At 64.0% G+C, this 12,576-nt stretch overlaps 1 protein-coding gene across 1 annotated transcript in view; it reads left to right on the forward strand.

The window, feature by feature from the left end:
• The window catches only part of DOCK6 (dedicator of cytokinesis 6), a 61,533-nt gene that overhangs the window by 21,198 nt on the left and 27,759 nt on the right, over window positions 1-12,576 (forward strand). The window contains exons 12-19 of the mRNA XM_077838196.1: window positions 829-953; window positions 1,207-1,300; window positions 1,801-1,963; window positions 6,130-6,247; window positions 7,030-7,100; window positions 10,665-10,803; window positions 11,827-11,928; window positions 12,405-12,491. Of these exons, the coding sequence (XP_077694322.1) occupies window positions 829-953; window positions 1,207-1,300; window positions 1,801-1,963; window positions 6,130-6,247; window positions 7,030-7,100; window positions 10,665-10,803; window positions 11,827-11,928; window positions 12,405-12,491 (899 nt within the window). The remainder of the gene's footprint in view (window positions 1-828; window positions 954-1,206; window positions 1,301-1,800; window positions 1,964-6,129; window positions 6,248-7,029; window positions 7,101-10,664; window positions 10,804-11,826; window positions 11,929-12,404; window positions 12,492-12,576) is intronic.

A 12,576-nucleotide genomic window follows, 5' to 3' on the forward strand; every position in this document is an offset into this window, starting at 1 on the left:
CCCTGGCAGGCAGGGCTGGCCCCGGGGCGGGATGGGGCTCAGCGGGGGGCGCTCTCCCCTGGCAGGCAGGGCTGGCCCCGGGGCGGGATGGGGCTCAGCGGGGGGCGCTCTCCCCTGGCAGGCAGGGCTGGCCCCGGGGCGGGATGGGGCTCAGCGGGGGGCGCTCTCCCCTGGCAGGCAGGGCTGGCCCCGGGGCGGGATGGGGCTCAGCGGGGGGCGCTCTCCCCTGGCAGGCAGGGCTGGCCCCGGGGCGGGATGGGGCTCAGCGGGGGGCGCTCTCCCCTGGCAGGCAGGGCTGGCCCCGGGGCGGGATGGGGCTCAGCGGGGGGCGCTCTCCCCTGGCAGGAGGGCTGGCCCCGGGGCGGCGCTAGGGGGCGCTGTTCCCCCGGGGCGGGATGGGGCTCAGCGGGGGGCACTGGCCCCTGGCAGGCAGGGCTGGCCCCAGAGCCCCGGGCCCGAGCTAGGGGGCGCTGTGCTGCAGGAGGTCCTGGCTGCTGCGGGGGGTTAACGGTTCCTGTTCCCCGTGTCTGAGTGCTGGCCGCGCCCGCCCCCCGTGGGTACAGTGGGCCGCAGGTTTCTTACCAGTGGCTGTTTAGGCAGCTGCTGCCTCCCACCCCAGAGGTGGCTGCAAAAAAACCCAACCCTTCGTCGTCTAGCTGAGCTGGGGGCCCCCCCAGAAGAGTCTGGCGCTACCGGGCTTCTCCCTGGGCGGCCGGCAGGCCCAGTGGAGCCAGGCGCGTCGCCGGTTGGCACGGCCCGTGGGGCTTTGCTGGGCCTGCCCGCTGGGAGCCCCCTTGCCCGCGGTGACCACCCCCCCCTCCCCGGCAGAGCGCCGGGGCACCTGGAACGAGCGCAAGCGGAGGACGCTGGAGCGCGTGAGCGCCGGGGAGGAGCCGTGCAGCTTCGGCAGCTTCCGCCCCGCCACCCTGACCGTCACCAACTTCTTCAAACAGGTAACGGGGCGGGGCGCCCCCTGCTGGCCCTGGTAGGGATTGCTTTGCTTTTAGGACGGGTGGGGCTTGGGGTGGATGGAGGCAGCATTTAGGGTGCTTGGGGGGTGGAGCTGCTCGTTGTGTGATGGGCAGCATTTGGCTTGGGGCAGCTGGGGCTATGGGGTGTGTTTGCTTTGGGGGCGCCTGGCCGCCTTGTGGCTCTGGGGGCTGGTGCCAGACGCCCTCCGCTCTCACGCTCGCCCGGCCCCCGCAGGAAGGCGACCGGCTGAGCACCGAGGACCTGTACAAGTTCCTGGCGGACATGAGGCGCCCGTCCTCACTGCTGCGCCGGCTGCGGCCCGTCACAGGTGCGGCTGGCAGGGACGGTGTGGGCTCTGTGTACTGGGGGGGGCGGTTAGGGGCCCATACGCAGCAGTAAGGCCCCCTGGGGAAGCTGACTATGCCCCCTTCAGGGGGCGGGGCCCCAGGGGCAGCCACAGAGCCACACCCGCAATGGCCGCTGCACCCAGGGCAACCCTCACGGCTGCTCTAACCTACATCGAGGCCAAAGGAGCCTCCGGCAGCTCTGGGGGAGGGGAGCTCCAAACCCTGCCCCCTGCACCTCCAAGCCCCGCCCCCTCCCGGGTCCCACCTTTTCCCTGCCCTGGGCCAGGGGCCAGGTGCCTTCCCCAGTTGGATTCTTCCTTGGGCCCCTTCCCACCAGCCCCTGGGCTCAGTCCTGTGTGTTAGCGTAGCCATGGCCCTCCCTTCCCATCAGGCACCGGGCCGGCTCTGGCCCTGGGGGTCTGCCCCATGCACCGGCCCCATAGCGCTAAGATCCTTACGGCCCGTCGCCTCCTTTCTGCAGCTCAGTTCAAGGTGGACATCTCGCCGGCGCCCGAGAGCCCCTACTACTGCCTCTCCCCGGAGCTGCTGCACGTCAAGCCCTACCCGGACCCCCGGGTGCGGCCCACCAAGGAGATCCTGGAGTTCCCAGCCCGGGAGGTCTATGTCCCCCACACCACCTACAGGTGGGTGGCAGCCGAGTGGGCACCCGTGAGCGCGTGGGCTGCTGGCCTCTCCTGGGGAGTCACTGGCCACACGGCGACACCCGGGCACTGTGCAATCGGCGATCAGATGGGCGCTTTGCTGATCAGTAGGGCCGGGCGCGTCCGCTGGGACCCCTGGTACGGCCAGAGGGGCTGGCTACCAGCCCTGAGTGCACCCACGAAAGCCGCTGGGAAAAGTGACTGTAGGGGTAGCCTGACTTCTGAAGGGCAACAACAAAGATGGGGTGTGGGGAGTCGGGGCTGGGATAGTGGGGGGGCTGCAGGTTGAGAATGCGGGCCACCGGCAGAGCTGGGGGGGCAGGGCTGGGGTAGCAGGGGGCTGTGGGTTGGGAGTGAGGGCCACCGGCAGAGCTGGGGGGGCAGGGCTGGGGTAGCAGGGGGCTGTGGGTTGGGAGTGAGGGCCACCGGCAGAGCTGGGGGGCAGGGCTGGGGTAGCAGGGGGCTGTGGGTTGGGAGTGAGGGGCACCGGCAGGGCTGGGGGGGCAGGGCTGGGCTGGCAGGGGGCTGCCCGTCAGGAGTGAGGGCCACTGGCAGAGCTGGGGGGCAGGGCTGGGCTAGCAGGGGGCTGTGGGTTGGGAGTGAGGGGCACCGGCAGGGCTGGGGGGGCAGGGCTGGGCTAGCAGGGGGCTGCCCGTCAGGAGTGAGGGCCACTGGCAGAGCTGGGGGGCAGGGCTGGGCTAGCAGGGGGCTGCGGGTTGGGAGTGAGGGGCAGCAGCAGGGCTGTGAGCCCAGGGCTGGGTTGGTGGGGGCTGCGGGTCGGGAGTGAGGGGCACTGGCAGAGCTGGGGGGAGCCAGGGGCTGGGACAGCGGGGGCTGCAGGTCGGGATTGAGGGCCACCGGCAGAGCTGTGTTATGGGGGAGCTTTTCCCCCACCCCCCTGTAGAAGCCAGAGTCACTTTCTCTCCAATCAGCTCCAGGAGGAGGGCGGCTCCCCCCTGCCCCAGGTTCATTTATTTCCCAGGGGAGATGTGGGGGGGAGGGAGGGAGGCAGGCTCCGGCGCTCGGTGCCAGAGCCCCCGTGAGGCGTGTCCGTCCCCCGGGAGCCAGGGTCCTCCAGATCCAGCGGCCCGGCTGGCGCGGCCTGGCCCCTCATCGCAGCGCGCCCTGGAGCCGGGGTCCCCGCGGCCAGCTGGGCGTGTGCTCTCCGGGCCATCCCTCACAGCGGTGAGGCTCCGTGTGGGTTTCCTCCGCCGTCCCGTGGGGCCTGATCATGTCCTGGTGCCAGCCTGGCTCTCCATCTGCCAGGGGGAGGAGTGGGCAGGCTGAGAGCAGGCGGGGGCTGGGCAGCTCGGGGGGGGCAATCGGCATCGTGGCGGGGGGACCGACTGGCTTTTCAGGGAGACCACCTGGGCTCCGCCCCCACAGGCAGCACCCAAAGGAGCCGATCCCACTCACAGACCCAGGGTCCCCAGCCTGGCTCAGGCCCCCTGGCTGCAGAGGGCGGGCGGGGATAGTTGTGCCTGAGAGCTGGGGATCATAGGCAACATGGGCTCGTGGCTAGTGCGATGGCCACAGGGCACCTGGTTCTAATCCCAGCTCTGCTAGGCCCTCTCTGCCTCAGTTTCCCTGTGGGTAGCGATGCCAGCCTTTCCCACAGCAGCCCTGAGCTGTGGCCCCCCGATGCTCTCCCAAGCCGAGCTCCCCTCCCCACCATCCTGCGGGGGCCTTGCCTGCTTCCGGAGCCGGGCCAGCTGCTCCGCCTGCCTGGCCACTTGCTCCTGCTGCTGCCGGGCCACGTCCGCCAGGGACCGGAGAGTGAGGTTCTGCCGCTCCACGTGCGTCTGGGGAGAGGCGGGGGTCAGAGACGCCCCCGCCAGCCGCGCTCTCCCCAGCTCCCCTCGTGTTAGCCCTCTGCCCCTCCCCGCGGGCTGCCTGCCCCGCATCTCCCCTGAGCTGGGGGCCCAGCAGCCCTGGGGATCAGCACGCCCCCCAACTGTTGGGGCCCAACGGATCATAGGGGCCGGATCCCAGCCGGGGTTGGTCGGCGTTGCTCCTCGGGGGCCGTTGGGGCCAGATCCCAGCTGGGGTCACTCCACTCCCCTTGACGAGCCGTGCCGATCCCCGCCAGGCGAGGTTTGAGCCCGCCGTTCAGCACTCCCCCTGCGGCGCAGGCCGGGCCAGGGCTGGGTTCAGGGGTGTCTGACACCTGGGGTCAGTGCAGCATCTGGAGCTGGGAACTCCCAGGGCCCAGGCCTGTAAGGACCCCAGCGCGCGTGCACGTTACCTTGAGAGCAGCCAGCTCCCTGCCCCCATCCCGGGGGTCCCTCCTCGCCAGACCGGCCAGCGTGTCCTCCAGCTCCCTCACCCGCTCTGCCAGCAGGAGGCGCCCGGCTAGCATTGCCCGGAAGGCCTGGGCCGTGCTCTGGGTCTGCAGCCGCAGGGCTGTCTCCTCAGCCTGGCCGGGGGGGAGAGCAGAGAGCTGTTGGGCCACTGGGCTGGGGCTGGGGGTACTGCAAGGGGGGAGAGCAGCAAAAGTATCCTGCCCTGTGCCTCAGTTTCCACATCCAGGGCTGGTAATCCTGCCCCATCCTTGGGGCTGTGGGACTGAGGCCAGGGGCTGGGTGAGCCCTCAGATGGGCAGGTGAAGTGGGAGACCCAGAGACTTGGGGGTTAATAAACACCTGGCCCCAGCCGGGGAGGCACCCCCAAATCCTCTTAGCCCCAAGGCCAGGGTCCAGCGACCTTGTCCTCCTCCCCGCCTGGCCTCCCGCAGGCTTTGCAGACTCTAAACCGTCACCCTCTGCTGTGCAGCTGCGGAAACTGAGGCACAGATGTGACCCGCAACTTGAAACCTTGAGCAAGTGCCAGAGCCAGGAATAAAACCCAGGAGTCCTGGCTCCCAACCCCCCTCCCCTACTTCCCCCGTGCTCCCCAGGTGGGTACCTTGAGCCCCTCCACTGCCCCGCGCAGCTCCCCCACTGCCTGCCGGGCCTGGCGCGCCTGGTGCTGCAGGGCCCCCAGCAGGTGTTGGCAGCGCCCGACCCGGCGCCCGGCCTGCTCCAGCCGCTGCCCCGTGCTGCCATAGGTCTCATGCAGCGCCTGGCTGAACTGCAGCACCCCATAGACCAGGATGTCCACCTCCTCCTGCGGGGCCCCCCCTGGGGCGGGCAGGGCTGCGCCAGGAGGCAGCAGGGCCAGCAGCAGCACCAGGCTCAGCATCGCCTGGCGCCGGAGGGTAGGAGGCGGCCTTATGTGGGCCTGGGGACAGGGGGTGGGGTGGGGCAGGGCATTGGGTGTCTGGTGAGCGTCTCCTCCCCGCCCCCGGGGCTCCGGTGCCAGCAGACTTTGGCAGCTGGCATGGGTCCAGCGCCCTGTCCTGATGGCTGCCCTGGGGCATGGAGCCCCTGGCCGGGGCAGGGCAGTTGCGAAAGGGGGTTGCGTCAGAGGCGGGCAGCGAGGGGTTAATAGCAGAGCCGGCAAGGGCTCCTCAAAGCTCCCTGCCGCCAGCGCGGGCTGGGGGGGGCGCGGGACAGAGCCCCAGCAGGCAACCATAGAGCTCCTGACCCCCCCAACCACTAGATCCTGCTCCCCTCCCAGAGCTGGGGAGAGAACCCAGGAGTCCTGGTTCCCAGCCCTGCCCCTCTAACCACTAGATCCTGCTCCCCTCCCAGACTGGGGTTCCACCTGAGACAGGAGCTGGGGCAGTCCTGTGCAGGGCAGCAGGGGGATGACACCAAATCTCAAACCAAATCCTTCCCCAAATCCTCCCCCGCCTTTCATCCCCCTCCCCCGCACTCCTGGCTCCCTTCTGCCCACTGGCTCTTTGCCTGCCCAGCTGCGTGGCCGCCCCAGAGTGGCCTCGTGGTCAGTCCCATCAGGGTCACTGGCGGGCAGCCATGTGCAGGCGGGGATCAGGCAGGGGCTGGGGGGGCAGGAGGCACCACTGCCCAGCCGCGGGGGAGGAAGGCAGGGCAGCACCATCTAGGAGCTAGGATGCCTGGGTTCTCTCCTCTGCCTTGGCACCAAGCTCCTTCCCCCCTCCGTGCCTCAGTTTCCCTCCCTGCAATGGGGCCGCTGCTCTGCCCCGCAGGCCTCTGGGGGGCAGGACCCCATCTGCAGGCTGCAGCTGTGTGAATGGGTGTTGCTGGGCCCCGCTGACCCCTTGCATGTCTCTCCTGCCCTCCCAGGAACCTGCTCTACGTCTATCCCCACAGTCTGAACTTCAGCAGCCGCCAGGGCTCGGTGCGCAACATCGCCGTGAAGGTGCAGTTCATGGCGGGCGAGGACCCCAGCCAGGCCCTGCCGGTGAGTGCTGGCCTCAGCCCAGAGCTCCCCGGTCCCCCCTGCCCGGGAGCGATAGCCGGCAGGGGCACCCAGCTTCTTCCGCCCCAGGGCACAGCCAGGGCACCTGTGCCGATGGCCCGTTCGGGGGGCAGCAGAAATGGACCCGAGAAAGGGTTGAAGCCGAGATGGGTCTGTCCCCGCCCGCTGAGAGTGGGCACCACCCCTCCCTGCTTGCAGCCCAGAAGCAGAGTCTGGCCGAGCAAGAGGCTGGGGGGCCCTGGCCCTACACCAAAGCGCCATCCCAGGGGCGGAAGGGATGGGGTACCCTGGGGGTGCTGGGCCCGTGGGGGCGATAGGCTCTGGCTCTCCTCAGGGCATCACTGAGCCGCAGCCTCCAGCCTGTCTTGGGATTTCAGGGGCCTGGCTGGAGAGTTTTGCCTCCTCGGGGCTGCCAAGCCTGAGACACCCCAAAAACGCCCAGGCTTCAGGGGAGCCATGGGTTCCCTGCAAACCCAGGGCCCTTCGAGGCATCTCACGTCAGCCCCGAGATCAGGTGGGGGGCCCCCAGCTCTGCAATGTTAATAGGGGGCACCCAAAGCTTCCAACCAAAGGTTGAACTCTCTCCAGGAGCCCAGGGAAGTTAAACCCATGCCTGGTGCCTGAACCTCCTCGTCAGCACTGTCCCTCTCCCATCTCTTGCCGTCGTGTTGTTCTGTGGCCATCCTGCCTGTCTTCCCCAGGCCAGGGGTGGCCGCAGTTCAGCCCCCCCCTCACCTGGTGTCACCTCATTTCTCTTTCACCAGGTGATATTTGGCAAGTCGAGCTGCAGCGAGTTTATGAGGGAGGCCTACACGGCCGTGGTGTATCACAACAGGTGAGCGCTGCCCACCCAGCTGTCGAGCCTGCGGGGGCCTATTTCAGTAAATACGGGTTTCAGAGTAACAGCCGTGTTAGTCTGTATTCGCAAAAAGAAAAGGAGTACTTGTGGCACCTTAGAGACTAACCAATTTATTTGAGCATGAGCTTTCGTGAGCTACAGCTCACTTCATCAGATGCATACCGTGGAAACTGCAGCAGACTTTATATATACACAGAGAATATGAAACAATACCTCCTCCCACCCCACTGTCCTGCTGGTAATAGCTTATCTAAAAGCCATTTCCAGCACAAATCCAGGTTTTCTCACCCTCCACCCCCCCACACAAACTCACTCTCCTGCTGGTAATAGCTCATCCAAACTGGCCACTCTCCAAGTTTAAATCCAAGTTAAACCAGAACATCGGGGGGGGGGGGTAGGAAAAAACAAGAGGAAATAGGCTACCTTGCATAATGACTTAGCCACTCCCAGTCTCTATTTAAGCCTAAATTAATAGTATCCAATTTGCAAATGAATTCCAATTCAGCAGTTTCTCGCTGGAGTCTGGATTTGAAGTTTTTTTGTTTTAAGATAGCGACCTTCATGTCTGTGATTGCGTGACCAGAGAGATTGAAGTGTTCTCCGACTGGTTTATGAATGTTATAATTCTTGACATCTGATTTGTGTCCATTTATTCTTTTACGTAGAGACTGTCCAGTTTGACCAATGTACATGGCAGAGGGGCATTGCTGGCACATGATGGCATAAATCACATTGGTGGATGTGCAGGTGAACGAGCCTCTGATAGTGTGGCTGATGTTATTAGGCCCTGTGATGGTGTCCCCTGAATAGATATGTGGGCACAATTGGCAACGGGCTTTGTTGCAAGGATAAGTTCCTGGGTTAGTGGTTCTGTTGTGTGGTATGTGGTTGTTGGTGAGTATTTGCTTCAGGTTGCGGGGCTGTCTGTAGGCAAGGACTGGCCTGTCTCCCAAGATTTGTGAGAGTGTTGGGTCATCCTTTAGGATAGGTTGTAGATCCTTAATAATGCGTTGGAGGGGTTTTAGTTGGGGGCTGAAGGTGACGGCTAGTGGCGTTCTGTTATTTTCTTTGTTAGGCCTGTCCTGTAGTAGGTAACTTCTGGGAACTCTTCTGGCTCTATCAATCTGTTTCTTCACTTCCGCAGGTGGGTATTGTAGTTGTAAGAAAGCTTGACAGAGATCTTGTAGGTGTTTGTCTCTGTCTGAGGGGTTGGAGCAAATGCGGTTGTATCGCAGAGCTTGGCTGTAGACGATGGATCGTGTGGTGTGGTCAGGGTGAAAGCTGGAGGCATGCAGGTAGGAATAGCGGTCAGTAGGTTTCCGGTATAGGGTGGTGTTTATGTGACCATTGTTTATTAGCACTGTAGTGTCCAGGAAGTGGATCTCTTGTGTGGACTGGACCAGGCTGAGGTTGGTGGTGGGATGGAAATTGTTGAAATCATGGTGGAATTCCTCAAGGGCTTCTTTTCCATGGGTCCAGATGATGAAGATGTCATCAATATAGTGCAAGTAGAGTAGGGGCGTTAGGGGACGAGAGCTGAGGAAGCGTTGTTCTAAATCAGCCATAAAAATGTTGGCATACTGTGGGGCCATGCGGGTACCCATAGCAGTGCCGCTGATCTGAAGGTATACATTGTCCCCAAATGTGAAATAGTTATGGGTAAGGACAAAGTCACAAAGTTCAGCCACCAGGTTAGCCGTGACATTATCGGGGATAGTGTTCCTGACGGCTTGTAGTCCATCTTTGTGTGGAATGTTGGTGTAGAGGGCTTCTACATCCATAGTGGCCAGGATGGTGTTATCAGGAAGATCACCGATGGATTGAAGTTTCCTCAGGAAGTCAGTGGTGTCTCGAAGGTAGCTGGGAGTGCTGGTAGCGTAGGGCCTGAGGAGGGAGTCTACATAGCCAGACAATCCTGGCTATGTAGACAGGCCAGTCCTTGCCTACAGACAGCCCCGCAACCTGAAGCAAATACTCACCAACAACCACATACCACACAACAGAACCACTAACCCAGGAACTTATCCTTGCAACAAAGCCCGTTGCCAATTGTGCCCACATATCTATTCAGGGGACACCATCACAGGGCCTAATAACATCAGCCACACTATCAGAGGCTCGTTCACCTGCACATCCACCAATGTGATTTATGCCATCATGTGCCAGCAATGCCCCTCTGCCATGTACATTGGTCAAACTGGACAGTCTCTACGTAAAAGAATAAATGGACACAAATCAGATGTCAAGAATTATAACATTCATAAACCAGTCGGAGAACACTTCAATCTCTCTGGTCACGCAATCACAGACATGAAGGTCGCTATCTTAAAACAAAAAAACTTCAAATCCAGACTCCAGCGAGAAACTGCTGAATTGGAATTCATTTGCAAATTGGATACTATTAATTTAGGCTTAAATAGAGACTGGGAGTGGCTAAGTCATTATGCAAGGTAGCCTATTTCCTCTTGTTTTTTCCTACCCCCCCCCCCGATGTTCTGGTTTAACTTGGATTTAAACTTGGAGAGTGGCCAGTTTGGATGAGCTATTACCAGCAGGAGAGTGAGTTTGTGTGTGTATGGGGGTGGGTTTTTGGAGGGGGGTGAGGGAGTGAGAGAACCTGGATTTGTGCAGGAAATGGCCTAACTTCATTATCATGCACATTGTGTAAAGAGTTGTCACTTTGGATGGGCTATCACCAGCAGGAGAGTGAGTTTGTGTGTGGGGGGGTGGAGGGTGAGAAAACCTGGATTTGTGCTGGAAATGGCCTAACCTGACGATTACTTTAGATAAGCTATTACCAGCAGGACAGTGGGGTGGGAGGAGGTATTGTTTCATATTCTCTGTGTATATATAAAGTCTGCTGCAGTTTCCACGGTACGCATCCGATGAAGTGAGCTGTAGCTCACGAAAGCTCATGCTCAGATAAATTTGTTAGTCTCTAAGGTGCCACAAGTCCTCCTGTTCTTTTTTCAGTAAATACGGTAACCCACTTAGGGGTGTCGGGGGTGGGGGTGTGCTAAGCTGGATTTGGGGAGGCTATTTCAGTTAATACAGTAACCCGCCTAGGGGTGTCTGGGTGGGGGCTGCTAAGCTGGATGGGGGGGTGCTATTTCAGTTAATACGGTAACCCGCCTAGGGGTGTCTGCGTGGGGGGTGCTAAGCTGGATGGGGGGGCTATTTCAGTTAATACGGTAACCCATCTAGGGGTGTCTGGGTGGGGGTGCTAAGCTGGATGGGGGGGCTATTTCAGTTAATACAGTAACCCGCCTATGGGTGTCTGGGTGGGGGGTGCTAAACTGGATTGGGGGGGCTGTTTCAGTTAATATGGTAACCTGTCTAGGGGTGTTTAGGTTGAGGGGGGCGCTGGGCCAGGCTGGTCTCTGCCGTGGGCCGGGGCCCAGGGCAGCCCCCCAGCCTGGAGATCGGGGGGAGGGGGTTCAGTGCCTGAGCGTGGGGATTGGGGCCCGCCCCGCGCGGACGGCTTGGGGCCCGCCCCGCGCGGACGGCTTGGGGCCCTCACTGCTTGCTGGCACCCCCCAGGTGCCCCGAGTTCTACGAGGAGTTCAAGCTGCGGATCCCGCCCGCCCTGACGGACAATCACCACCTGCTCTTCACCTTCTACCACGTCAGCTGCCAGCTGAAGCAGAACACACCGCTGGAGACTCCCGTCGGCTACACGGTCCGTCTGGCCCCAGGGTCCTCCTCCCTGCCCCCCGGACCCTCCCCCGGCCCTCGGACCCCCAAATCCCTGCCCCCGGGAACCTCCCCCACCCCTGGTCCCCCTGCAGGCCCGCGTCCCTGCCCCCTGGGAACCTCCCCAGGGCCTCGGACCCCCAAATCCCTGCCCCCGGGAACCTCCCCCACCCCTGGTCCCCCTGCAGGCCCGCGTCCCTGCCCCCTGGGAACCTCCCCAGGGCCTCGGACCCCCAAATCCCTGCCCCCGGGAACCTCCCCCACCCCTGGTCCCCCTGCAGGCCCGCGTCCCTGCCCCCTGGTCACCTCCCCAGGGCCTCAAACCCCCAAATCCCTGCCCCCTGGGAACCTCCACCACCCCTGGTCCCCCTGCAGGCCCGCGTCCCTGCCCCCCGGGAACCTCCCCAGGGCCTCAAACCCCCAAATCCCTGCCCCCCGGGAACCTCCCCCACCCCTGGTCCCCCTGCAGGCCCGCGTCCCTGCCCCCTGGGAACCTCCCCAGGGCCTCAAACCCCCAAATCCCTGCCCCCTGGGAACCTCCACCACCCCTGGTCCCCCTGCAGGCCCGCGTCCCTGCCCCCCGGGAACCTCCCCAGGGCCTCAAACCCCCAAATCCCTGCCCCCCGGGAACCTCCCCCACCCCTGGTCCCCCTGCAGGCCCGCGTCCCTGCCCCCCGGGAACCTCCCCAGGGCCTCAAACCCCCAAATCCCTGCCCCTGGGAACTTCCCCCACCCCTGGTCCCCCTGCAGGCCCGCATCCCTGCCCCCCGGGAGCCTTCCCAGGGCTTCGGACCCCCAAATCCCTGCCCTCGGGAACCTTCCCAGGGCCTTGGACCCCCAAATCCCTGCCCCCTGAGGCCCCCCCTAGCCCTGAGGCCCCCCCGTCTTGTGTCCCTGCCCTGGGAACCTCCCTGGCCGCTCGGACCCCCCGCCCTGTGTCCGGGTCCCCCAGGAACCTCACCACCCCATGGCCCAGTCCCCCGGGCTCATCCCCACTCTCTCCCGCCAGTGGATCCCGCTGCTGCAGCACGGCCGTCTGCGGACGGGGCCCCTCTGCCTGCCCGTGTCGGTGGAGAAGCCCCCGCCCAGCTACTCCGTGCTCACCCCTGACGTAAGTAGGCACGGTGGCTCCGTGGCAGCCCTGGGCCGGCTGGACCCAGTGTTCCGGCCCCTGGCCCAAGGGGGCGCCGGTCGGCTCGGGCTGGGCTCTGGGAGGTGCGTGTCCAGGCCAGCAGACCCAGTCTGGACCTCGCAGGACCCTGCTGGGACCTCCTCACACCCAGCGCCCTCGCCCAGTGAGGCCGGGGTGGGGGAGTCAGCCCCCTTTGAGACGGGGCTAAGCAGGGCCGGGCGGGGGTGTCCTTCCTTTGGGCACTACCTGCCCTGCAGCTGGCAGGGAAACTGAGTCACGGGGGCGGGGTCAGATCCCAAGAGGGAGCGCTGCCGTGCCCTCTGGCCATGGGGATGGGGTGGGAGCGGGTGCAGGGGCCGGGCCCCGGGTAGGGGCAGGTGTGGGGGGCCGGGGGAGGGAGTGGGGCCAGGAGCAGTCAGGGGCTGGGGCCCATGGCTCTCCCTCCCCGCCGGCAGGTGCAGCTCCCCGGCATGAAGTGGGTCGATAACCATAAGGGGGTGTTTCACGTGGAGCTGCTGGCCGTGTCCTCGGTGCACACGCAGGTGAGGGGGGACTGGGGGGGCATCCTGGCTGACTGGAGCTGTGTGGTTCCCCAGCGGGGGTGGGGAAGTGGTGTGGGGGGAACGG

Source organism: Eretmochelys imbricata, chromosome 20, assembly GCF_965152235.1.
Source record: "Eretmochelys imbricata isolate rEreImb1 chromosome 20, rEreImb1.hap1, whole genome shotgun sequence".
Classification (NCBI taxonomy): Eukaryota; Metazoa; Chordata; order Testudines; family Cheloniidae; genus Eretmochelys; species Eretmochelys imbricata.